The sequence below is a fragment of the Triturus cristatus genome, chromosome 5_1, assembly GCF_964204655.1.
Source record: "Triturus cristatus chromosome 5_1, aTriCri1.1, whole genome shotgun sequence".
In the NCBI taxonomy this organism is placed as follows: domain Eukaryota; kingdom Metazoa; phylum Chordata; class Amphibia; order Caudata; family Salamandridae; genus Triturus; species Triturus cristatus.
The window spans coordinates 365,920,099-365,947,110 of NC_140587.1; the positions used below are offsets into that span (position 1 = coordinate 365,920,099).

At 46.6% G+C, this 27,012-nt stretch overlaps 1 protein-coding gene across 2 annotated transcripts in view; it reads right to left on the bottom strand.

Moving 5' to 3' along the window:
- The window catches only part of LOC146830895 (fibrocystin-L-like), a 1,171,295-nt gene that overhangs the window by 44,921 nt on the left and 1,099,362 nt on the right, over positions 1-27,012 (bottom strand). For both annotated transcript variants that reach the window (XM_085605085.1, XM_085605086.1), the window contains exon 78: positions 22,760-22,916. In XM_085605085.1, the coding sequence (XP_085461211.1) occupies positions 22,760-22,916 (157 nt within the window). The remainder of the gene's footprint in view (positions 1-22,759; positions 22,917-27,012) is intronic.

Genomic DNA, 27,012 nt, shown 5'->3' on the forward strand with positions numbered 1-27,012 from the left:
CTGATCATCTGGGTTCTGCCGGAGAGGAAGGATTGGATCCAGTCGAGGGCGGCTCCTTGTATCCCAGTGTCGTGGAGTCTGGCTGCAAGCGTGTGATGTGAAATGGTGTCGAAGGCTGCAGAGAGATCTAGAAGGATGAGGGCCGCGGTGTGTCCCTGGTCTAGTAGCATGCCGATGTCAGTGGCGGCAAGGACGGAGGCCTCAGTGCTGTGGTTGCTGCGGAAACCAGACTGGGAAGTGTCTAGGATGGAGTTGTCTTCGATGAAGGTGGTCAGCTGGCCGTTCACAAGTCTCTCATGACTTTGGCTGTGAAGGGGAGGAGAGAGTTGGGCAGGTAGTTTTTCAGGTCCATTGGGTTGGCCGTTGGGTTCTTGAGGAGTGGTTTCACCTTCGCCTGCTTCCAGTCGTCTGGGCAGATACCAGATCTGAAGGAGGTGTTGCTCGTCCATCCTAGTTAGGGTGCGATGGCAGCGGTGGCCCTGTGGAAGATGTGCGATGGGCAGGGGTCCTTTGGGGCTCCTGAGTGAGTTTTCTTCATGGTTGTGGTGATGTGTTCGACGGTCGCGGGGTCCTAGGACGTGATGGTAGGCTTATCAGCGGTGGTAGGTAGGGGGGTGTTGTTCAGTGTTGGTTCGCTGAAGTTGTCGTAGAGGGCCTTGATCTTCATATGGAAGTAGGAGCCGAGCTTTTTGCAGAGTTCCTGGGAGGGTGTGACGTTAGTGGCTTCGCAGGTGGGTTTTGCGAACTACTGAATGACATTGAACAGTTCCTTGATGTTGGTCGCGTTGGTCTGGACTTTGTCTCTTATGAAGGTCTGTTTGGTGTCTCTTATGCGCTAGTGGTATTCCTTCAGGGCGCTCTTGTGGTTGTTCCGTGCTTCCGTGGTTTTGCCAGGTTTTCTCTAGGCGTCTGCAGGAGCGTCTGGCTTCTTGAAGTTCTGTGGTGAACCAGGCGGCCTTCATAGGACGTTGTTTGGTGGGGTGGCAGAGGGGTGCCAGCTTGTCGGCGCAGCAGGAGACCCAGCGGTGAAATTCCCTGGCTGCGGAGTTGGTGTTGTCGTGGCACTGGGGGGTCCTGGAGGAGGGTGGTGTTGAGGTGTTCCTCTGTGAACTTGCTCCAGTTCCATCGTGGCCGGCGTGGGGCAGGCTTGGGTGCAGTGGTTGTGTGTACTGTGAAATGGACGCAGTGGTGGTCCGTCCAGATGGGCTGGGTGGTGTGGCTGAAACGGATGTTTGATCCTCCAGCGAAGATGGGGTCGAGGGTGTGACCTGCTCTGTGCGTAGGTGTGTTGACGAGCTGCTTCAGTCCTAGGTTGGTGAGGTTGTCGAGGAGAGTCATGGAGTCGGGGTCGTTGTTGTTGTCGAGGTGGAAGTTCAGGTCCCCGAGTAGAATGTAGTCTGTCGAGGTGATGGCGTGGGGTACGGCGAGCTCAGCGATGGTAGTTGCGGGCTGGGTACGAGGTCCTGGTGGACTTTAGATGAGAGTGCAGCGTAGCGTGGTTCTGGAGCTGGTCTGGATCTGGAAATTGAGGTGTTCTGTGTTGGAGTGGGGGTCACTTGTGCTGGATGTAGGGAGTCGGAGGGGAGTCTTGTGTGTGATGGTGAGTCCTCCTCGGTGGTGCGGGCGGTCCTTTCTCTGGATCTTGTAGCTGTCTGGGATGGCCGTGGCGATGTCAGGCCCAGAGGTGGCATTGGTCCAGGTTTCCGTGATGAAGGCGACCTCGGGCGAGAGGGTGTCGATCAGGTCCCAGATTTCGATGGCGTGTCGGTGCAGGGAGCGCACATTGAGAAGGATGCAAGTCAGGGTTTCGGTGGTGCGTGCATCCCGCGGCCCTTCGGCGGTTGCGGGAGCTTTGTTGATGGTGAAGAATCTGCGGCTGGGTCTGCACGGAAACTGCCCATGGGTCGTGGTCGGCAAGGATCTTACGCAGTCGGCGTGTCTTTCGGGATTGAGTCAGCTGAGTCAGCCAGCAAAAGGCGAGAAAGACAGTGAGTAATAAGCAAAACGCAGAAACACTGGGGAATACCGGAAGGCACCCAAAGCTAAACCTGAGGTGTAGGGATGGGCTGCTGGTTCAAACCCTGCTCGGGAGAGGGTCTCAGAGCTAGTGCGGTCCGCAGTGAGGCGGAGCTGCTGGGGAGAGTGCTGGCTTTGGCCCAGAGGTCAAGGTTTCACGTGCGCTACCATGCAGCGGTCGCCAGATGTAGGGGTCGAGGGTGGGAGCAGAGGCAGGGAGGTGGGAGCGGGCTGAGTCGGAGGCGGGCCGCAGTGGCGGGAAAAGAGGGAAAAAAGCAACTACGAACAATACAGCGTGGGAAAAATAGTATATCAGTCAGCAAAAGGCTAGAAAAACAGTGAGTAATAAGCAAAACGCGGAAACACTGGGGAATACCGGAAGGCACCCAAAGCTAAACCTGAGGTGCAGGGAGGGGCTGCTGGCTTGAACCCTCCTCAGGAGACGGTCTCAGAGCTAGCGCTGTCGGCAGTGAGGCGGAGCTGCTGGGGAGAGTGCTGGCCTTGGCCCAGAGGTCAAGGTTTGGCTGGGTATGCCCCGACGTGGGTTCCTTACACACTTTGCCACAGAATTTAAGCTAACCAGTCCCAGGATGCTTGTTTCCGGTTCAGGGAAGACTTGCCTTGGCAGTTCGGGCTGGACTGTTCCCATGAGGCACAGGGTCAAGACTGATTTGCATATAGCTGGGTATGAACTGAGGTGGCGAAGTGAGCTAAAGAACGATGATGGATTCAACCCAGATCTGTGCCTGGGGGTGAGTGTCTGAAAAGTTTCAGTGCTCCATCCATCATCTCCTTGTGTTTGCTTTGTTTGCCCTAAGTTGGCAGGGTATGCCCAGACGTGGGTCTCTTGCTCACTTTGCCACTGGATTCAAGCTGGCCTGGCTGATGAGAGGTGTTACCCCAAAACCAGTCCCAGGATGCTTGTTTCCGGTTCAGGAAAGGCTTGCCTTGGCAGTTCGGGCTGGACTGTTCCCATGAGGCACAGGGTCAAGACTGATTTGCATATAGCTGGGTCTCAACTGAGTTGGCAATGTGAGCTAAAGAATGATGATGGATTCAACCCAGATCTGTGACTAGGGGTGAGTGTCTGAAAAGTTTCAGCACTCCGTCCATCATCTCCTTGTGTTCGCTTCAGTCGCACACACACCCTCACCCAACCATCCACACAGGCACTCAGACAACTATACAGGTACTCAGACAACCAATCACTCACCCAGACAGCCAGTCACGTACCGACTCACACACCTAGACAGCCACTTAGACACCAACTGACAGACTGATACAGACATTCACTCAATCACACCTAATCACTCACTTATACAGTCTCTCACGCACACACTGAATCCCCCATACAGACACTCATATAAACACAGATTCACCAATACACCTTGGTCCTTTACACACACACACATATATATATATATATATATATATATATATATATATATATATATATATATATATATATATATATATATATATATATATATTACCTACTGGCGGTCGCCAGTAGGTAGTTATAGTTAGGACCACGTTTCCATAGGAAATCCGCAACATTCTATTTTGAATAACTTTGGCGCCGATCGACGAATCCTCGCGAATTTTTCAAAATAGGTGGGGCGCTACGCTCTGCTCCTACCCTGAAAGTCTCGGGGGGATTCGTCAAGCGGGGGCTGAGATAAAAGGGGGGTCCCAAAACGCGTTTTTCCCATGCATTTTTCCATAGGACCTTTAGACACAGCTACAGCCCGAACGGCTGAACAGAATTACTTGAAATTTGGCAGAGAGGTAGTCCTCAGGTCAAGGAAGTGCCTTTTGTAGGTTTGGTGTAAATCTGTTCAGTAGATTCTGAGAAAATAGCCTTTAAATCAATATATATATCTGTGGCAGCTTACGGTGCGCTTACGGTGCGTTACCGTAAGCTTACCGTACGCGTACGGTGGCGTGCGCGAGCGCGATTTTGATTGGCTCTTAGATCTTAGTAAACATTCGAATCGGTCGAAACCAGGAAGCGGCGGCCGCCATTTTCTCTCTCGCTCTCTGAGTTGGGCAGCAAAAACGAAGCCCAAAAATGTCTAAAGAGGCAGTTTCTTGAGATCCTAACCACCCAGCATTGATATAGGGGTCCCCAAACAACCCCCAAGTCCCAAAAAAAAAAATATTTTTTTTTCGGAAAATCGCCGATTACGCTTACCGTACGCGTACGGTAAAAATAAAAAAAATAAAAAATTATCCACATTCTCCCCACCCCGTGTGCAAATGGTGCCCGAAGGGCACCATTTGTGCATGGCATATAAGCGGTATGAAATTAACAAATGTGCGCACGGTGCGCGAAGCGCATCGTGCGTACATGGCCCATCCCGCATAACGTGGGCACGCGGTGCGCGCAGCGCACCGCGTGACCACCATGCGTGCACGGCACTGACTGCGTAACGTGGGCGCGCGGTGCGCAAAGCGCACCGCGTGCACACTGTGCGCGCACGGAACGAACTGCGTTAACTGGGCGCGCACGCCACGAATGGCGTAAAGTAACTTAGCATTTAAAAAACCGTACAAATTCACTGAAAAAAACATAGGTTTCACACACGTTATAGTTAGGAATTAGCATTTAAAAAACCTTGCAAATTCACTGAAAAAACCACAGGTTTCACACATGTTATAGTTAGCTGTACATTTCACTCGTAAAAAACCAATGAAATTCCCCCGTTATAGTTAGTGCAGGCAACTATAACTCACGCGACCGCAATCTTCTGCTGATGACATATGTGTCTTTATGAAAAAAAAATATTTGTAATATATGTATAGCTAAAATTTAATGGAAGAAGACATGGGCAAATAAGTGTCTAAATACAGTATTAGCATCAGCAGAGGATTGTGGTCGCATGAGTTATAGTTGCCTGCACTAACTAAAACGGGGGAATTTCATTGGTTTTTTACGAGTGAAATGTACAGCTAACTATAACATGTGTGAAACCTGTGGTTTTTTCAGTGAATATATTTATATATATATATATACACACAGAGATAGAGATAGAGATAGAGATAGAGATAGAGATAGAGATAGAGATAGAGATAGAGATAGAGATAGAGATATAGAGATATAGAGATATAGAGATATAGAGATATAGAGATATAGAGATATAGAGATATAGAGAGATAGAGATATAGAGAGATAGAGATAGAGATAGAGATAGAGATAGAGATAGAGAGATAGAGAGATAGAGATAGAGATAGAGATAGAGATAGAGATAGAGATATAGAGATAGAGATAGAGAGATAGAGATATAGAGAGATAGAGAGATAGATAGATAGATAGATAGATAGATAGATAGATAGATAGATAGATAGATAGATAGATAGATAGATAGATAGATAGATATATTACACTCATAAACCTTTTAAAAACACTCACAGTCACTGGATGATGTCATCAGCAATGTCCTGTGAAATGTGATCAGTGATGTCACTGACCATGGCACGAGTGATGTAATATGTGAGGTCATAAGTAGTGCATTGCGGTGCCAGTTATAGGTAGTTCAGCTCACCCAGTTTGGTGTCTAAAGAATTGGAATTTAAAACTCTCTTATTAGTAAAATTGGATTTTAAGTCACAAGCCTGAAAATGACGCTTTTAAATTTGAAAAAAACAGATGATGGACCGAATGCTGAACAAATCAAATATTTATCCTCAGTCACAGAGCTTGGGGTTTAATCCATCGATTTTTTTCCTCACGGCCCGAGTTTGGACACAGCCAGCAAATCAGTCTTGACCAGAACAGTCCAGCATAAACTGCCAGGCCAGGTCCTCCCTGGATGGGGAGCCGGCATACTGGGACCAGTTTGGGGGTATCACCCCATATCAGCCAGGCAAGCTTGAATCCAGTGGCACAGTGAGTACAGGACCCATGTCTGAGCATTCCCTTCCCACTTAGGGCTTTAAAAGCAAAAAGAACAGATGATGGATTTAACACAGATCGATCTGTGACAGGAGATGTTTTTATTTGTACAGCATTCCATCCATCATCTGTTCTTTTTGCTTTTAGAAATGTAGCATTTTGTTATCCTAACCATTTGGTTCATGCAGCCTGGTCACATAAGTAGGTACTGCTGGCAGTTGGTCTTTGTGTATTGCTCCCAGACAGTTAGACAAAGGAGCACATGTGTTGGCAGGATGGGCCATCTTTGACTTGATGAGTGGGAGGAACTGTAAAATACCACACTTGCATATCACAAAGGCTCTGCCTGGTCACACTCACAAAGGGTTTGACATTAGTCTATTGTTACCACAGACAAGTTGAGGCTAGGGCAGGGAGGTAGGAAATTCCAAATAGCTCTGGGGATGGAGACCTCCAGAATGTTCTCCTACTTCAAAGCTGGTTCCAAGTGTAAATATTAGACCTTCAGACCCAACTCTAGACCTGTGGAAGATTCAGAAGGACTGCAGTGCTACTCTTCTAAAAGGACTGCTGCTCTGTTACCCTGATGCCTCAGTAAAGAACTGGCATTGCATCTTTAGCTCAGGTCCACCAGAGCGACTCCAAGGGCTAGTTGGCTGCCCTACTGATGAGAGCTTCAGAGACAGAAAAGGCTCCAGCTACCGCAAACTCCACACCTGGACACTGTCTGCTGAGAGTCTTGCACCCCCACAAGTGGCACCACCTCAGCCCTGGACTCTTGGAAGTGGGCCTAAAAGTGCTCTACCAGCCCACCTCTGACCCTGTGGGCAGAACCAATGCAGAGTAATGCATCTTATTGCAACTTCACTTCAGAACATCCGATGCCCAGGGCATATCTGATACCAGACCTGCATAGCGGCCCCCAGTCTCCTCAGAAGCACCACTGCATGATGCATGCTAGACACAGGCCTTAGTATCACAAGCCCCTCGTCAATGGCATCTTCGATGTGACACAAGACTTCACATCGCAGCCTCCCAGCTCCATGGAACCGCTGTTGAGCGATGCAGCCTAAAAAAGGTTCTCTGCAAACAGGATTTAAGTTACTTTGTTCAGTGGGACTAACTTGGTCCCTGTATCTGACCCGCATTCTATCGCGGTTGACCTGGTCTTCTGACTGTCTCAGTCTGTACCAGATAACCACAGTTGGCTCTTTAAGATTCTGGGCACATATTTTACATAAACTCTGAGATTGCATCTCCAGTTCTACTGATTGGAAATGTTTCAGTTTGGTCTCAATTTATTAAATTTTACTTTTTTCTAAATTGGTGTGGGATTTTTCTCCTGTTGTGTTTTCACTTTGTTACTGTTTGAAGTGCTGCATTAAAAATGTACACATTGCCTCTAAGTTAAGCCTGAGTATTTTTGTGCCACGCTACCAGTGGGTTGAGCACTGGTTGATTTGTGGTTTGCTTGTGCTTCACCCTGACAGAAATTGTGGTTGCTGCTTTAATAGAATTTCACCCCCCCAAACACTAACCAAATTTCCAACACTGATGTTCAGTGGTGAGATTTGGGCTTGTATTTGTGCAGTGATGGAGAGGAATTTAGTTTTAAACTAAAATCCCAGATAAATGATTTGATTCCAATTCCAGTTTTTGAACTCTCCTTGTTTGGTGTATTTGCTTGTTCCAAATCTACTTTCATTGCTTGGTGACTGCCTGTGACCATACCAAAAGGAATGGAAATTGAGCTGGCAAACCTGGAAAGTTATTCTGTGGTTGAGCTCTAACAGATCTGTCAGGAAAGGGGACTGCAAATCAAGAAGTGGCACCAAGAAGTTGGAGCTTAAGAAAGCTCTGAGGGCTACAGAGAATGGGAATGAGGAGGGTGATATAGATGAGTAGGAGCAGGGCCTGTATACCAGCCTGAGATGCAGCACACAGAGGAATGGTATGACTCATCTCCTGCATTGGAACTCACTGCTCAGATGGCAGACAGGAAGGCAGAAAGGTATTTTAGGCTGCACATGGCCAAGCTCAATTTGGAGATCAAGAAAGCGGAGGCTGAGAGACCCTTGATAAAGGAAAAGGCTGAGACTGAAAGAGCCTTGGAGGACAAGAGACTAGCCATAGAGGAGAGGAGAATGACCCATGAGCTAAGTCTCAGAGAGCTGGACATCAGAGCCCAATACGTAGACTCTAGCAGAGAAGGTGGCAACATAACCACAGTGTCACAGGGGGTCAAAAAAGTTCACATACCTAAGGATATGGTGCTTAGCTATGTGGCAGGGGATGACAAAGACAAGTGGTTTGTTTTCTGCTTATGAGATGGCCCTTTAGATGCAGATGGTCCCAGAAGAGTTTTGTCTGGAAACACATGCTTACAGTCGGGAGGTATACCTTGCTTACACTGGAGGTAGGGGACTAGATGACGTTTATCTCAATGAAAACCATCCTTGTCACCAAGTTTGGATTCAACCCAGAGAAGTATCACATTAGGTTCAGTTATAGCCAAAAGATGCAGAACCACAGCCCCCCACCAGATGAGCAAACACCTGGGTTGGTGAGTGTAGCCCTTGGGGAGGAGGTTGTTCCAGTTAGGTTGGCGGAGAGGACGGTGGTTACCTTAGTGTCCCTTGGGATGGAGAGATTGTGCCAAGTGCTCATGTGCCTTCAAACAGATTGGAGGCTCTGAGAGACACAGAAGCCAGTATGACTAATTTGAAGTGTCATCTGGTGTGCTCTGAGCAGATCATCCATAATACATTTCACATATCATAGCCATAGACAACCGTGTGAGTCCATACTCAGTGGTACTCTTCAATTTGCAGGAGCATAAGATTCTCTTCAACTAACTGTGAACCCTGCCAGCCTGTAGATTGTCTAGTGGGCAACGAGCTAGGGCACACTGCTAAGAAGGAAGTGGAGCTCAGGTCACACTGTCCCAGGCAGCTGCCAAGGTGAGGAAGAGCAAGGGGCAGGGTAAACTAGCCCCTGAAGTTACTATCTTCCAAGGTGACAGGGCATCTAAGGAAGCCACCCCTAAGCCTGCTGAGGAGGACAATGCCATCTTAGGAGCCCTGCCTGAGCTTGCAAGATGACAAGTAGCAGGTAGTCCCACTAGTGGAATTCTGCAAAGAACAGAAAGAGTGCCCCACTCTAAGGGGCTTGAGGGAACAAGCCTAGGCCCAGTCAGCAGGTGATACCCTTGGATATTACCTTTTCTATTAAGGAAATGACCTCTTATACAGTGAGCCTAAGGTCCATGAACTAGGAAACCCAAGGTGCTGATGGTCCCCCATTGTTATAGGACTTTCCTAATGGGGTTGGCTCACGATTTACACGTGGCAGGATATCTGAGGCAGGACAAGACCGTTGTCAGGCTTGTCCACCACTTCTATTGCCCCTGAATGAAAATCGCATCAGATCTTAAGGCTACCCTATATCACTTGCCTGTTATTTGCACTTCTTTTTAGAGCATAGGCATTGACATTGCTGGCCCCTTCGACACCATGAAAACCTTTGGCAACAGGTTCATCCAGGCTATAGCACTGAGGTTGGTGTTTGCATCTGCAGTGGCTAGGGCCAAGGAGTGATTTTTTTTAACCTGTGTGGGGTTCTCCAATAAAGTAGTCTGTGACTAAAGCTCTAACTTCATGTCAGCGTAAATAAAGTCCATGTGGGATGAGTGTGGATTAACCTATAAGTTCTCTACTCTCTATCACCCTTAAACAAATTGACTTGTTGAGAAATTCAACAGGATCCTCACCGGCATGGTTATGGACTGCTTGAGCCCATGAGGCTGAAGTAAGATGTCCTCTTGCCATGCCTACTGTTTGCCATCATTGAGGGACCACACAAGGGAATTGGTTTTAGCCCATTTGAGCTTCTCTATGGACACCCTGATAGGGGACCTCTCAGTTTGTGAGAGAGGGATGGGAGCTAGCTCCCGGGAAACTTTTTCATGATGTCGTCAGCTACATGCTGGAACTCTTTAACCAGATGCAGCACTTCTGGAAGAAGGCTGCAAAACTATCTTGAGGCCACCAAGAAATTATGAAACTCTGGTACAGTCGGAAGGTCACTCTGGTGGAGTTTCAGCTTAGCCAGAAGGTATGGGCCATGAAGTCTGTGGAGCCCTGCACTTTCCAAGATCATTGGACATGCTCATTTGAGGTTAACGAAATCTCAAGACCCTTAGAATTGCACTAAGTGTGCTTCACATAAACCGCCTCAAGCCACATTTTGAAAGGTCAAAGTCACCATGCTCTTGGTGACAGATGAGAGCGTGGAAGAGGAGAGTGAACCTCTCTCTGACCTCTTGTGTACAAAGGAGTACAATGGGTCAGTTGAAGATGTTAACCTCTCCCCACCCTGACCTCAGACAAGCAGAATGACTGTCACCAATTGCTAGGGCAGTTCTCTTCTCTTTTATTCCTCACCCTTGGACTTGGGCTTTCACATTGCTGTACCCACAACATAGATACTGGGGACAGTATGCCTGTGAATATCAAAAATTAACAAGGTGAGAGCTAAAATCAAGGAGGAGGTCCCCAAAATGATGGCATTAGAGGGTGATTGAGCCTCCCAGCAGTTCCTGGTCCAGACCTGTGGTGCTGGTACCCAAGGCTGCCCACTGGGAGCCACTCCAGAACTTAGGCCCTGTGTGTGTACATGGAACTCAATTTACTCACCAAGAGTGATGTGCACCCCATCCACCAAGCGGATGAGCTTATAGACAGTCTAGGAGCTGCCAGATTCCTCAGTACTTTTGATCTCATATCAGGGTACTGGCAAACTGAGGGCCACTTCCAGTTCAGGGTGATGCCCTTTGGCTTAAAGAATGCCCCTGCCGCCTTTCAAAGGTTGGCGAACTGTGTCCTGGCTGGAAAGGAGGCTTTTAGTGATGCCTACCTAGATGACATAACTGTCTTCAGCTCCAGCTGGGAAGTACACCTATATTACCTCCAGGAGATGCTTCAGGCCACAGAGCAGGTGGGCCTGACTATCAAGGCTAGTAAGTGCCAGATAGAGCAGGGGGACTTTGGTGTTCCTGGGCCACAGGATGGGCAGGGGCAAGGTGCAGCCCATCCAGGCAAAAAATGAGACTATCCTGGCCTGGCAACCCCCTGAAATTCAGACTAAGGTGAGAGTCTTCCTGGGCCTCACAGGATTTTACAAGAGGTTGTTTAAAAGATATAGCACAAGTATTGCCCTCTTAACTGTGCTGACTTCTAAGAAGCAGTCCAAATATGTGATCTGGACAATGGTCTGTCATAAAGCCTTTAACTCCATTAATGAAGCCATGTGTCAGCACCTGTTGTCAAGGCTCCTTACTTCTCCAAGGAGTTCATTGTGCAGATTGACACTTCAAGTCATGACATAGGGGCTATCTTAGCAAAGTTAAATAAGGAAGGCCTAGACCAACCTGTAGCCTTCATTAGCAGGAGCATGCTTCCCGCTGAACAGAGTGCTATTGAGAGGAAGGCCTTTGCTGTGAACTGGGCGCCGAAGAAGCTGAGACCATTCCTGTTTGGGACTCAATTCCATGTTCAAACAGACCACAGGCCCCTCAGATGGCTCATGCAAATGAGGTGAACATCCTAAGCTCTTGATGTGGTACATCTCACCACAGAGAAGGGACTTCACTGTGAAACACCCTCCTGGGTCAGACCATTCCCAATGCTGATGGTCTATCCAGATTCTTCTGCCTTAGTGCTGAGAACTCCTAGGAGGTTGAGTAATTCTCCCCACGGACTTGGTGAGGAAGAGGAGCTGTCACTTCCCACACTTGCACAACACAAAGGCTCTGACTGGGCACACTAACAAAGGGTTTGTACAAAAAATGGGGTTACTGGTTGATGAGGAGTGTAAACCTTCTCAAGCAGCAACCACAAGTCTGATCTTAGGATCTGCATCAAAGGTGTGTTGCTCAGCCGATGTAATGCATCGGTTAAGAGATGTGGCATGGCTGTGATGAGAGAGTCTGCGTTATCATCAATGATCCTGATCATGGGGCTTGCAATGCAGAATCCTGTGTCTATGATGCGGTTCGCATTGGCGGTGATGCGCCGGTTCCAAAGTGCTGTAAGGCTGTAATACGGAGTCCGGCGTCATAATCAAGGCTGTCATTGATGGGGGATGCGAGGGCCTGCACCAAGGATGTCTTGCGCAGTCGGGTGATGTGGCATTTCCAACGAGCTGTGTTGTAATGTCAGTATTTGTGACAAGTCCAACCCACGGAGCAGCAGAAATGTGTCAGTTCTATTTGGGTTTGCACTGCAAAGCAGAGGAGATGTGTCGGCTATGTTGAATCAACACAAACTGGTGGAGCACCTTAAGCCCACTTCCAAGGGTCAAGGACGAGGGTGGCACAACATGGCAGGGTAGACTCATAGATGACAGAGTCCAGGTGCAGGCAGATACAAGGATATTGGAAGCCTGTTATGTCAGATCAGGAAGCCAGCCAACTAGCCCTTGGAGTACCTCTGGGTTCTGGGTTTAAGAGATGCAGGTCCAGTCCTTCTCACCCAGGCAAGAGGGCAGCAGGTCAGCACAGCAGTGCAGCAATTCCTTAAGAGCAGCAGTCCAGCAGAGCATTAGTTCTAGTTGCAGCTCAGCAGTCCTTCTTCCTGGCAGAGTATCCACAGATCCTGAAGTGTACTGAAGTTGTAGTGTCTGAGGTCCAGCATTTATACCCAGTTGTGCCTTTGAAATGGGGGAGAAGCTTATATAGGTTTCTCTTTGAAATACCCAGGCATCCTGCCTCCCCTGTCGTGTCTTCCGGCTAACTACAGAGGCTATAGAGCCCTTTGTATGGAGGCAAAACAGCCTATTCAATTGTAAGTGGGGCTTTGCCTAGCTCCTCCTGCCCATCATGCCAGTGATGGCCCATTCAGGCCCATCTAGGCTCCCAATGTGTGTGCCTGTTTAGGAGGAATACACAAAGTACAACTGTCATCTAGTCCAAGTCATGTGACTAGATACATGCGGCAGGATCTAAACGGCAAAAGCAGGAAAATGCTAACTTTATAAAAGTGGCATTTCCAAAACTGTAATTCAAAATCCCACTTCACAATGTAACAATTTTAAATTAGGTTTCCAGAGACGCTAAACATGAACTGGTCACCTATTCCCAATTGAAAATGACACTTATAAACTGTACTAAGGTAACTCCATTAATATCCCATGGGAGATGTAGGAATTGCAGTAGTTAAAAACACATTTTATACTTTTTCACCAGCAAGTTATGTAAAACTTAAGAGCACATGTCATACATTTTAAATGAATTGCACCCTGAACTCTGACCTGCCCCGGGCCTACCATAGGGGTGACTTCGATTCATTTAAAAGGAAGGTTTGGGCCTGGCAAAAGGGTTACTTTGCAAAGTCAAAACAGTAGTTTAATACTGCACACACAGGCTGTGCAATGGCAGGACGGAGACATGTGTAAAGTGCTACTTAAGTGAGGGGCACAATGAGTGCTGAAGGTCCCTGAGTAGCATTTAACTTACCGGCCCTGGGCACAGTTGGTGCCATGTACCTGGGGCATTCAAGTTAAATAAACATGCTAATGGAGAATAAGTCAATATTACCATGTCTAGAGGAGAGAGCGCAAGCAGTTTATCACTGGTTAGCACTGGTAGGTGTGCAGAATCATAAGGCCAACAAAAACGAGATCAGTAAAAATGGGGAGGATGACAAAAGGTTTGGGGGAAGACCACCCTAAGGCTAACAGATATAACATGTGTCCACCCCAGCTGAAAGTGGGGAGAACTACGAAACCCCATGGGAGTTCTCATCACCATGGAGGAAGAACTTGCACAGAACATCAGCATTGGCGTGGTCTGAACCAGAATGGTGTTCCACTGTAAAGTTGATTCCCTGTAGGAAGATGAACCATTTCAACAGTTTGGGATTTTCACCCATCATTTGCATGACCCATTTGAGGGGCATGTGGCCTTCTAAACCCGAGAGTGAGTCCCAAACAGGTATGGTCTCAGCTTCTTCAGTGCACAGACCATGGCAAAGGCCTACCTTTCAATTGCAATCCACCTCTGTTCCTGTGGAAGTAACCTCCTGTTAATGAAGGCTACCGGTTGGTCTATGCCTTCCTTATTTAACTGTGTTAAGCTGTCCCCCTGCCATGCTCTGAAGCATTTGTTTGCACTATGACCTCTTTATAGAATTCAGGAGCCTTGAGTACAGGTGGTGTGCATATGGCCTTCTTGAGGGTATCAAAGGCTAGCTCCGTTGAGATGGCAACAATGGTGCTGTACCCCTTAACAAACCTCCTTTAGTATCTCATGAGGCACAGGAAGGCCATAACTTCAGTCTGTGGTTTAGGGGAATGCCAGGCCAGGATACATTCAATCTTGGCTTGGAGGGGTTGCACCTTGCTCCTGCCCACCATGTGACCCAGATACACCATGGAACCCTGTCCTATCTGGCACTTACTGGCCTTGATAGTCAGGCCCACATGCTACAGGGCCAGAAGCGCATCCTAGAGTTGGTACATGTGTTCCTTCAAGCTTGAGCTGGAGACAGGTATGTTGTCCAGGTAGGTGGCACAGAATACCATTTTCCCATCTAGGACCCTGTTGGCCAACCTCTGGAAGGTGGCAGGGGCATTCTTCAGCCCAAAGGGCATCACCCTAAACTGAAAGTGGCCCTCTGGGGTTAAGAATGCAAACCTCTTTTTTGCTCCCTCAGTCAGACCAATATGCCAGTAACTTTGATGTCAGATCAAAGGTACTCAGGAACTTGGAAGCGCCAAGCCTGTCAATGAGCTAGTCAGCTCGGCAGATGGGGTGTGCATACGTCTTTGTGAAGAAATTGAGTCCCCTTTAGTCCTCACAGAACCTAAGTTCTAGAGTGGCACCCGGTGGGGGCACTTTAGGTACCAGAAACACTTGGCTGGATCAGGCACTGTTGGAGATCTCAATTGCCCCTAACACCAGCCTCTTGGAGACCTCCTCTTTGATACTGGACCTCACCTTGTCTGACAACCTGTAAATCTTAGTTTTAACAAATGGGCTGTTTCCAGTGTTAATGTCATGGATACGGGCTGTAGGAGAACAGAGATGAGAAATTCCCTAGCAGCTTGCAACAGTCACTCTGCTGTTCTGGGGTCAGTGGATGGGAAAGGTTTACACACTCCCCTGACCCATCATGCTCCTGGCCAGAGAGCTCAGTGAGAGGTTTGCTCTCCTCTTCCACTCCCTCATCTGTCACCAGGTGAATGCTTAGTTTGGACCTGTCAAAGTGTGGCTTGAGGCAGTTCACTTGGAGCACCCTTAAGGGGTCCTAGGGGGTCTTGAGATCCACCATGTAGGTGCACTCCCCCTTCCGCTCCTAAACCTCATATGGACCTGTCCAGCAGTCCTGGAGAGCTCTGGGCAACAAAGCCTCCATAATGCATATAGCTGACCACATCCTGAGAGGGTTTCCTGGGAGCTTGCTCCCACACCTCTCTCACAATGCTAATGAGATGGCCATGGAGGAGTTAAAAGAGTCTAAACCCAACCCCCTTCTGTTGTACATCCCTGTAGGCAATGAAAAGGCTTGACAGGAGGAAGTCCCACTTACACCTCATGGACTCAGGGAGGCTCATTGTCATGAACTTCAGAGTCTCATTGAATCTCTCCACAAGACCGTTGGGTTGGGGGTGATAGGGTGTGAACAACTCATATGTTACTCTACTGTCATCCCCTATAGACTTCATACAGGCTAAAATGACATTAGTGCCCATGTCAGACACTACCTCTTTGTGGAAGTCCACAAAGGTGAAGATCCCCAACAGAGCCCTGTCCCCCACAATTGCAGTCACTGAACTCAGAGGGCTGGCCTCTGTGTAGTGAGTGGCGTGGTCCCTGTTGCCTAAAGCTATCTTGGGGTTCAATGGTCCAAAAATGTGAATGCCTACCCACTCAAATGGAGTGCCTATGCCAGTTAACGAGATCAAGGGGACTTGAGCTTTTTCCCTGAAGTGGGCAACCAGCATGCCAAAGGTCTTATCTTACGCCAGATGTTCTACTAGACGTACGTCATGAGTAAGAAGGCCCTGTACACACTAGAGGACCACCAGCCCACAGGATGCCCCAAGTCCCAGGACCTTAGGTTTGCTATATAGGAGGTAATTTACCAAAAAGATCAGGGGATCTCTAGAGGTGTCACCTGCTGCCAGGACCTCAGCTTGTCGCTTCAAGCCCTTTATACTTTCAAAGTTGAGCACTCTTTCTAGTCGTCCCTGGTGGACCCACCTTCAACTTGCCACACAACAAGCTTAGGCAGGTCACCGAGGGCAGCAATATCCTCCCCGGGAGCATCCTCTTCAGATCCCAAGTCAACCTGCACTGCGGGAACTTCAGGGGTTGGTTTTCCGTCCCCTTTTCTTTTATGCTTCTTGGCAGCTGCATGAGCCATCATTCCAGGCTTTAGGTTCCCTTGACTCCCTTCACGGGCCGCCATAGACCGCATGGTCATACAGACCCATTCAGGTAATCTCAACATCTCCAAGTGTGACCTGAGCTCTACCTCCCTCCAAACAGTGTGCTCCAGGTCGGAGCCTAACAGACAATCTACAGGCATGGCCAGGCTCACAGCTACTTTTAGAGAACCTGGGACTCTCCCCCACTCAAAGGGAACCAAAGCCACCGTTAGATCACACTCGCGATTGTCCGCGACTATGACTTGGTGAAATATGTTAGGAAGGGCCTGCTCTGAGAACACCATCTGATACCTTACAGAGGTCATGCTGGCTCCGGTGTCCCTCAGACCTTCTACCTATTGCCCATTGATGGTAACAAACTGCCTGTTTTTAGAAGTGACAGTCATATGGCTTTTTGGCACCATCTCCTTATCCCCAAGGAAACTAGGGTCACTTCTGTCTGCTCCCCAAAGCTAACTGTGACTACCTGCTCTCCGAGTGCTACATTCGCCAACCAGGATGTCTGCCCACCAGTGGGGAGCTGTGCCTTCTTGGGACATTTTCAGTCGCCCTTGGGGTGCCCCTACTGGTATCAAAGAACCCCTTATTTTTAGGCTCATACTGGGACTGGCGGCTGCTGTTCCCCTGGAAATTATTTTGGGGGCCTTTTGAGAACTTCTTACTTTTAAGTTTTGCTTCCTCCTCTTTCTTCTGGTGGGACCCCTGACCACCCTTGTCGGAATCTCCCCCAGATACCTTTGTGGACACTATGGTACTAGTCTAGAGGTCTGTCTCCTCTGCAAGCCTCCTGGGGTCAGTTAGCTTACTGTCTACTAGGTGCTGGCTCAGCTCTGGAAAACAAGTACCCAGCATGTGTTCTCTCAAAATTAGATTGCTGTAGTCATTAACCTTGCTGCCCCACACCCAACCATTCAGTGCCTTGTGAGAGTACTCCACAAAATCTACCCAGGACTGGCTGAGGAGCTTCTGACTGTCACTGAACCTCTGGAGGTACTTTTCAGGGGTCAGTCCAAACTTAGCGGTCAAGAAGGCTTTCAAGGGGGTATACCTGGTTTGGTCCCCAACCTCTAAGATAAGAAGTGGGTCCTTCCCCAAAGGAGGCAGCTCTGAAAACCTGAACCAGGGGCAAACAATACCATAATCCTAACAAGGTTTCAAGTTAACACAATACGTGCATCAAATTTTAAACAAAAAATCAAAAAAAACCCACAAGATTATATTATGGAAAATATGGAAAATTATACCAATGAAGACACAGAAAAGGAAAAAGGGAAGAGAAAAAGGAGAAAAAAGAGAAAACCCACGTTTAAATATATACAATTCATAGAAAAAGTTTTATTAACAGTGATAAATAATTCAATCTTAAAACATATAAGACAAAAGGCGCTCAACACAATACACAAACAAAGACCTATAAACAGTGCAATGTGTAAACAGACAAGTGGCTGAGGAAAAAAGGTTAACAAAAATCAAAAGTTCAGGACAAAACTGAAACAACACAAAGCAAACAATGCGTCCTCTTCAATTTCGGCCACATATGTGCGTCGACAGTGTTTCGACCATAGTAAAACTAAATGGTCATCATCAGGACAAACGGTAATTAAATGAGCGTTCGTACCACTTTCAATAAAACATATCAAAAGGAAATGAAATGCTAAATTATAATCCCAGGAGTTTATGCATACATTCAAGGGCTACAAGATTAAGTGAAATAATGGAACAGCCTATTCCTTTAACTAATTTTAAGAAGCCAAATTAATTGGCAGAAGCCTTAAACTTCAGTGCTAGTAGATCATATAATTATAGGCGTTTATTCATGAGTAAACTGTCAGTCGCCTTTAATAAATTGGCACCAACATATTGGTCACTGGCTTAGTCCAGCCCCAAGGGTTCTGTAGCACACTGTCCACACGAATAACTCCCACTGTAGGCTTGTGTTTGTTTAACCCACCCCGCCAGTACTCCTCTGGGATCTTGTGCACCATAAGGGTTACATGGCAGGCAGAAAAACATTTGTCAATATCACCTCCCATCACATAACTGGGCACCAGGTCCTTAGGGATGGGGACCTTTTTGTCTCCTTCAGACACTTCAGGTATGCTGCCACCAATGCTGCTGGAATCTGACTGCTCTACTTTCAGTTCCAGTGGCTTAAGGCAAATGCTGCACAGCCAGTTTCTCTCCATGGCCAGTTCCCTGTCCTCCAACACGAGCATGGCCATCTCTAGCCTAAACTCTTCTCCTCCCTCCTTTCTGCTAGCAACTCTGGAGATAGGCCATGGGAAGAGACACTTCTCCCTGCTCTGCAGGGGGCTGCAATTCAGGGGTCAAGTCATTCCCCTCAGCAGGCTGCTGCCTCTCAGGACTGATACCCTAACCCTCTCCTTGCCTGTCCATCTCATCATCTCCATCAGCTAATGCAGCAGGTGACTAGTGGACTTCAGCCCAGGCACTCAGCGCCTGGCTGGAAGCTCCCTCTCCTTACTGTACTCCTTAAAATGGACAACAGTGTAGGACTCCACTTTGGCCAGTTCAAACTCCATACTTGTAGAGGTGGATTCAGTTACAAAAGTCAGAGAGAACATTTTGACAAATCAAAAAGGCCAGTCAGAGAGAGTTTTCACTCAAACTTATCGTAGACAATTTATGTAGGGTTTTAGTGTAACACAAAATTACTGTATGGCCCTGCACAAGCACGATTCCAAATCATCACCACTGAACACGAGTGTAATAAATTGGGTTACTGGTTGAGAGGGAGGGGGAACTCTTCTCTAGCAGCAGCCACTATTTTTCTCAGTGTGAAGTCACAAGCAAACCCTACATTGACCTCTGCTCAACCCTTGATTAGCTTAGCACAGAGCAGTGAGGCTTAGCTTAGAGGCAAGTGTAAGTATGTGTGCAAAACTTCAAACAGTAAGACAGTGAAAACACACCACATCAGAGTTAGAAAAATAGAGTAATTTAAAAAAATAAAACAAATCCAAAACAACAAACATCTAATCAGTAGAACTGGAGAAAGTCAATTTTATAGACTTTAGTAATCGTGCCAAGAGGCATAAAGCGCAAATTGTTAATATATGGTCCTGCCGGACCAGGTCAAAGTCGCAAGTTCAGGCGGACCTCGATGCAGCGTGAGCCATGTACAGAGTCCCAGTTAGGCCCGCTGAACAAAGTAACTTAAATCCTGGTTTGTGGAGTGTTGAGATGATCAATGTCTAAGGTGCGCTGAGCAGCTTAAGAAATGCATAGATTCTGAGATACGGTGAGGCTGCAATATGTGGGCCTGTGTCGTCGAGGATCACGTTTAAGGGACTTGTGATGTAAAGCTCAGCATCGAGGATTCAGCGCTCAGTCGGGCGATATGTTGGTTCCAAAGAGCTGCAATGCTGTGATGCAGAGGCCGGCATTGTCATTCAGGCTGCCGTTGATTAGGGAGGGACTTGCATCAAGGATGTGTCACGCAGTCGGGGCAATTCAGCAGTTCAGAAAAACTGTGATTCAGGTCTTTGTGATGGGTCAAAACCATGCAGCAGCAGAAATGCATGCGTTCTGCTTGGGTTTACACAGTGCAGCACAGGAGATATGTTGGGTCTTCTAGACCCAATGAGTCTAGTAGAGCACCTTAAGCCCACTTCCAAGGGTCCATGCCTGAGTGACACTACTTGTCACGGTAGACTCACAGTTGGTAGGGTCTTGGTGCAGGTGCAAGGATGTTTGAAGCCTGTTATGTCCCAGAAGCTTCAGATAATGATGCTACTAACTAGGTCTTGGTGTCAGTCTGGGTTCTGGGTTCCAGAGAGGCAGTTCCAGTCCTTCTACCCCAGGCAAGAGGGCAGGAGGCAGCAGGTCAGCACAGCAGGCAGCAATTCCTTCAGAGCCTCAGTCCAGCAGGGTGGTAATCCTCATAACAGCACAGAAGTCCTTCTTCCTGGCAGAGTATCCATAGGTTTAGAAGAATACTGAAGTGCAGTTGTCTGAGGTTCAGTGTTTATATTAAGTTGTGTATTTTAAGTGGGGGAGAAGCTTCAAGATGTTTCCCTTTGAAGTTCCCAACTATCCTGCATCCCCAGACTAACTGCATGGGGTATGCAGCCTTTTGTGTGGAGGCAGAGCATAGCCTTCTCAGGTGTAATTTTGGCTATGCCCAGCTACTCCCTTCCATCCTGTCAGTGATTGTCCATCCAGGCACACCTAAGCTCCCTATTGTGTGTGGCTGTCTAGGATGAATATACAAAGCCCAACTGTCAATTACACCCACTCATGGGACAAGAAACAGGCTACAGACACTAAATGGCTGAGGCAGGAAAATGCCAACTTTCTAAAAGTGGCATTTCCAAAATCTTTATTTAAAAGCCAACATAGGATATTGAATTGGGATTTCAGGGACATCAAACATGTACTAGTTGCCTATTCCCATTTGGAAATTACACTAATAAAATGTAATAAGGTAACTCCATTGTTACTCTATGGGTGAGGTAAGCCTTGCAGTAGTGAACATCGAATTTCAGAGGTTTTCACTACCAGGCTCTGTAAACTTAAAGGCACATGTTCTACTTTTAAAAACATTGCACCCTTCCTTCTGGGCTGTCCAGGGCCTACACTAAGAGTTACATATATATTAAAAAGGAAGGTTTAGGCCTGGCAAAATGGGTTACATTGCCAGGCCGAAATGAAAATTTTAAACTGCACACACAGACTCTGCAATGTCAGTTCGAAGACAAGTTTAAAGTGCTACTTAAGTTGGGGACAAAATAAGTGCTGCAGTCATACTAGTAGCATCTAATTTAAAGGCCCTGGGCACAGTTGGTACCACTTTACCAGCGACTTACAAGTACATTAATTATGTCAATTGGGTATAAGCCAATGTTACCATGTTTTAATGAGAGAGCACATGCACTTTAGCACTGTGTAGCAGTGGCAAAGTGCTTAGAGTCCTAAGACCAGCAAAAACGAGGTCAGTCAAAATGAAGTAGGAAGTCAAAAAGTTTGAGGGAAGACCACCCTTAGGCTATCAGATCTAATAGTTTAACCCTAGTCTATTGAGAGCCCAGACAATTGGATCCTGGACAGGGAGGCAGGATATTCCAAAAACCTCTGGGTGTGGACACCCCCAGAATCTGCGCCTTAGGTACAAATATTGGACCGTCAGACCCAACTCTTCAGTACACCTCTGGACCTGTGAAAGATTTAGAAGGACTGCTGGGCTGTTCTGCAAGAAAGACTGCTTCTTTTGTGCCCTCCTGCACTGTTGCCTGAGTGAAAAGACCTGACCCGCATATTTATCCCAGGACTACCAGAGGAACTGCATGGGCTAGTTGGCTGGCCTCCTGATCAGAGCCCCACAGACAGAAAAGGTTCCAACCATCTCAAACCCTGAACCTGGGATCAGTCTGCTGTGAGTCTTGCCCCCCGAAGAGGTACCGCCCCAGTCCTGGAAATGTGCCTGAAGGTGCTCTGCCAACCCAGCTGTGGTCCTGTGGGCAGAACTGACGTGATGCATCATCGACACAGTCCTTCACACCGCAAGCCCCTCTTTGACAGTATCCTTGATGATGATGCAAGACTTCGCATCACAGCCTCGCAGCTCCATGGAACTGCCACTGGGCAAAGCTTCCTCAATGTGGGATCTCGCAACGCTTCACAGCCAGCATTTAAGGTAGTTTGTTAAACAGGTCTATCTTCCCTGCAGCCGCGGTCCATGCAGGTAACTGCGGTGGGGCCGGGTAAGGGGGGATTTTGAGGGACGATGCAGAGGGGAAATTAATTAATTATTTAATATTCCCTCTGCATCGTCCCTCGAAATCCCCCCTTACCTGGCCCCACCTTCCCACTGCTGTTACCTGCACGGACCGTGGCTGCTTCCCTGTATCTGGCCAGTGCTCCATCACAGACAGCAAACTTGTGACTTTGTTCCGGGCTGGCACAACCAGGTAACCTCAGTTGGTGCTTTGTGCTTCTAGGCACTATTTTTACTTAAAATTCTGAAATTGCACATCTTTGGTTCTACTGATTTGAATTTTGTTATTTTGGTCTCAAATAATTTATTACATTTTACTCTATTTTTTCTGAATTGGTGTGGAATTTTACTTGTGCTGCATTTATACTGTTTAACTGTTCGAAGTGCAGCATACATACTTTACACATTGCCTCTAAGTTAGGCCTGACTGTTTTTGTGCCAAGCTATCAGAGGGTTGAGCATGCTAATTTGGGGTTTGCTCGTGTCTCACCCTGACAGAGATTGTGGTTGCTGATTGAGTAGGGTTTCACCCCTTTGAAGCCTAAACCCAATTTCCAACAGGTAAGATGTCACTAAAATATAATTTGAAGTAACGATTTCTACATAATATTGTTATCACAACTTAAATGAAAAAAGTGCAGTAGGTTTAGAAAGATTCTTACCAGATGGAACTAGAACAAGATCAGTGTAGTTGGCCCAACAGCTGCTGAATGAAATGGTGGTATTTCCTGTAAGTCCGCCAGTAACATATGCATCCTCTGAGTTCATAAGTTTGGCTGTCAAGGTCAATGCACTAGCATCAACAGCTACACAGATGTTCTAAAACATAAAGAAAGACATCAGTTTTATTTTTTCTTTACTTCTTCTCAGTATGCAGAAAGATATTTACTCTCATGCATGGGTGCTTCAAAATTGTTTGCAACGAGCCGGTAAGAATATTTATACAGTTACAAATATTAGACAAAACATAAAAAAACCACTTTTATAGAGTGGCCAGGCAAAAGAAATGCACGTGGTAAATGTTCAGTGAAGTGAGAGGAGAATCAATATTGCTTATATATTTTTATTATAATTAATATTACTAATATTATTATGGCTATAAGGCACTTACCACAACTAGGTTTTCTGTTTTTGAAGTTTATGTACAGTGAGAAGCAGAATTCACTACCAAAGAATGGGCTGATAAACCATATACCCTCTAATGTCAGTCACAGGGCTCATCAGGTTTTTACCCAGAGAAACCCTTCTGGCACACATTTAAGTAGGTCTACTCTCTCCATCATGCCATAAAAAACGTCTCAGCAAAAGGCGCAGGGGTTATTTGTGCATGTTTCTTGTCTGCAACTGCACTGGGCTCCAGCATTGAAAAGGGTGGTGGACATCCCATCAGATGGATTGGCCCCTTCAATGCTGTGTCCAATAACGGCAACTCTCCTGGATTGTTCTCCCAATAGCAGAGGAGCTGGTTGCTCAGCTGCCAAAACACGGTTTCCTCTTCATGTAAATGGGTTAGTAGATGCAAGAGGTGGGTGGATGGAACAACTGCCAGTTTTAGGGAAATGTCCCATTGCTGGTCACCTTCAAAGGAGGCACTAAGGGAACTGGGTGCTGTATGGGCTAGGGGACTGAGCGAACTAACTACTCTGGCCCAGCCTGGGATGGCCTGCTGTATTTAAAATTCCCTACTGTAAACCAGGGCCTTATCCCGAAACTGCTTTGCATCCATTGTGAAAGCTGCTTTGGTAATCAAAATTACCAAACAGTGACACAGCGTTTTCCAATTCATTGTAGGTATTGCAGACCTGATGCCCTTTTTCTTTTTTTTACTGAGGGTGGTATTTTTCGTGAAAAAAGACAAAGGGCCCAGAAGCATTTTGACTTTGGTGCCTGACAGACTTGAAGTCTTTTTCCAGCAGAATGGAGACATTCACATTTTCTGGCATGGAGGGTCCTGGTCGACAGGCAAAAGCAAGTAGACTTGGTTTTGGTGCAGCTGCCCTAAAGAGGGCGGCCTTTGTAACACCCTTTCCAGTGTTAGCAATGCCACTGAGAGTGTGTTTTCAAGCAGCTCACCATGCAACTATAGCTAGCACTTCTATTTTTTCATTTAATATAGGCATGAATCTCTTTGAGATCATCTTATCCCTTTGAAAATCGATCACTTTCTATCACATCCCCTTTTTGGAAATATGTGACAATAATTTAGAATAGGTTGACTCATTCACGACCAATATCTACCAAAGCCACCTCTCAGTGTAGTACCTAAATGATCCCAATTTTCTCTGAAATCTTCATTGGTACTAGATCCTTTCAAAATATATCAGGCAATGAAAGGATATGAATATGCACATTACATTAAGCAACTTCACAAACTAGTTAACATCCAGTTATGATTGATTGATTGATAGGCTTTATTCGATAAAAAACATATCTTAAAAGCATCACATTATATAAAATTACATTACACATATATACAAAGACAGATTTAGAAAAAAAAGACTATTTACATCAAATGTAAATTCAGGTTGATTAGTCAAATTTAGTCACAATTTAACCAAAAACTTTAAAATACATATTAAACATTTTGTTCAAGCCTTTTTGTTCTGATGGACCAAGTCCATGATAAAAACTTTGAGAGACCACAAACAAACAAGGGTCGTGTATCCGACATTAAGATACGGAGTACCTCATTGTGATGCCTAGTACCCAGCAAGCGGCAAATTGGTTTCAGCCAGCTTTTCCGCGGAGACACATTTGCCGGGCAGGCAAACAGAATATGGGCAACAGTTTCTGCTTTGTTTTTACAGATTGGACAATATAATGATGTCTGGGATGGGGGTTTCCAGTGGGCAGTAAAGGCACGCACTGGAAGAGCCCCCACCCTAAATCTGAAATACAAGGCCCTATCAACGGGTTTCCAGACAATGTCTAAGTAGGGTTCCTGAAGTGGCACATCCTTTATCTTTAAAAAATCTTCAGTTAGCCTACCAGGAATTAAATCAGAGCTGGCTCTTGCTGCAACCCACCTCCAGTACAGGGTCTTCAGAGTTGCCTTCGGGGGAGAAGACCTGCTTAACCAGGCTTCATTTAGGCCCAGTTCACTGATTAAAAATTCTATGTCTTTTAGCCATTTTATTTTTTGCCACCCTGCCATCGACATAACTTCTGATAACCCCTTCGCATAATGTGCCAGTTCCGTGACTCGCCATAGACGGGCCCACAGAAGCAATGGCCGAAGTTTTGCTAGATCTTTAATAGTATAACAGCCTAGATAGAGCAATAGGGGTACCATTGGGGTACTCTGGGGAAGTAACATAAGGTCCCTTAAGAATTTATTTTCTGACCTAACCAACTGGTCTATGTTAGAAGTACCCCACAGCTCGGCCCCATAGAGGGCAGATCTTACTCCCTTTGCTTTATAGATATCAATGGCGGGGGCAATCGGTCTAATTAAGGAAGAGCGCTGTTCCTTAAGGAGCGCCCCCGTAACCCTCTTATGGTTAAGCAACATTTTGGAAAGATGCGGGGACCACTGCATGGTATCTGATAAGCGTATACCTAAATAGTCAAATACAGTGACCCTTTCTAGGGATACATGGCTGAGTACTGGGGGTCGCCCAAGTTTTTTCGGGGGGTTCAACACCAGATATTTAGTCTTATCTGTGTTAATTACAAGCCCTCGTTTAATACAGAAGGCCTGGAAGTTATCTAGGAGGCTTTGGAGGCCCACCGGGGTCTTGGAAATTAAAAGCGTGTTATTAGCGAATAAGAGTGTAGGAATTCGCTCGCCCGCCAGGGAAGGCGCATCAGATGGAGTTGACAACAGATGCTCAACCACTCCATTCACATATAGTGAAAAGAGGGTCGGAGCAAGAACACATCCCTGGCGGACCCCTCTTTCCACTGGAATTCTAGTAGTTTTTTGGCCCTCAGTGCCCCACCTCACTTGTGCAAAGTTTCCTTCGTGTAGCCTCACTAAGATTGATAAAATATTTGGTGGGATCCCCATAGCAAGCAGTACTCCCCAAAGTCGTCCCTGGGGTACAAGGTCAAAGGCAGTCTTTAAGTCTATAAACGCAAGGTAAAGGCTGCCTTTGCCTATAACAACCACTTTCCAATAGATTAGCAATAATCTAAAAGCCTGCTCTATTGTCCCAGTTCCAGCCCGAAACCCCGCTTGGTACTCAGAGAGAATCTTATGTTCTTCAGCCCATTGTAAGATTCTCTCAAGTACCACCTTTCCAATAACCTTCTGGGAGGAATCTGGTAAACTTATTGGGCGAAAATTGGAAGGATCGTCCCTGTGGCCCTTTTTGAAGATAGGGACGACCTCAGCCCCCTTCCAGGACTCAGGGATGGGGGCATCCAGTTATGAGTGCTTTATTCTTTATGAATCTGAATGCCGAAAATACAAAACGTCATGTTCTCAAAGGGAACTATTTTTTGTCCGGCCCATCCATCTTTGCTACCACAGTTATCCCCAGTAGGTTAGCCCAAAGATTAGGTACCATCATTGACAAGGCGCTTTGAATAGACAATCAACTTGACAATATTGGCATAGTTTCTCCAGGCTAATTTCCGACTTTTAAAAGGATCCCACATACGTTTTCAGATATTACAGGAAATAGATGGGGCCATTGCATATCTTTAAGTACCAACCCCCATCGCCCACACAACTATCAATGATAGCTACCAACTGTAACAATGGTATCAAACCGCTTTCGCTGCTTATTCTATTGACTCCTGGGCTAGTTCTGGATGGTCGAATAAAACTGATCCATTGATAAGTACTTTAGGGACATTTCATTCTATTGTTTTTAGTGCTACTGGCATTACAGACAGGCACCACCCATACTCCTGGCCCATGCTTAATCTTTCAATATTCGGTGAACTGAACAGAACTGAAAAATTAACT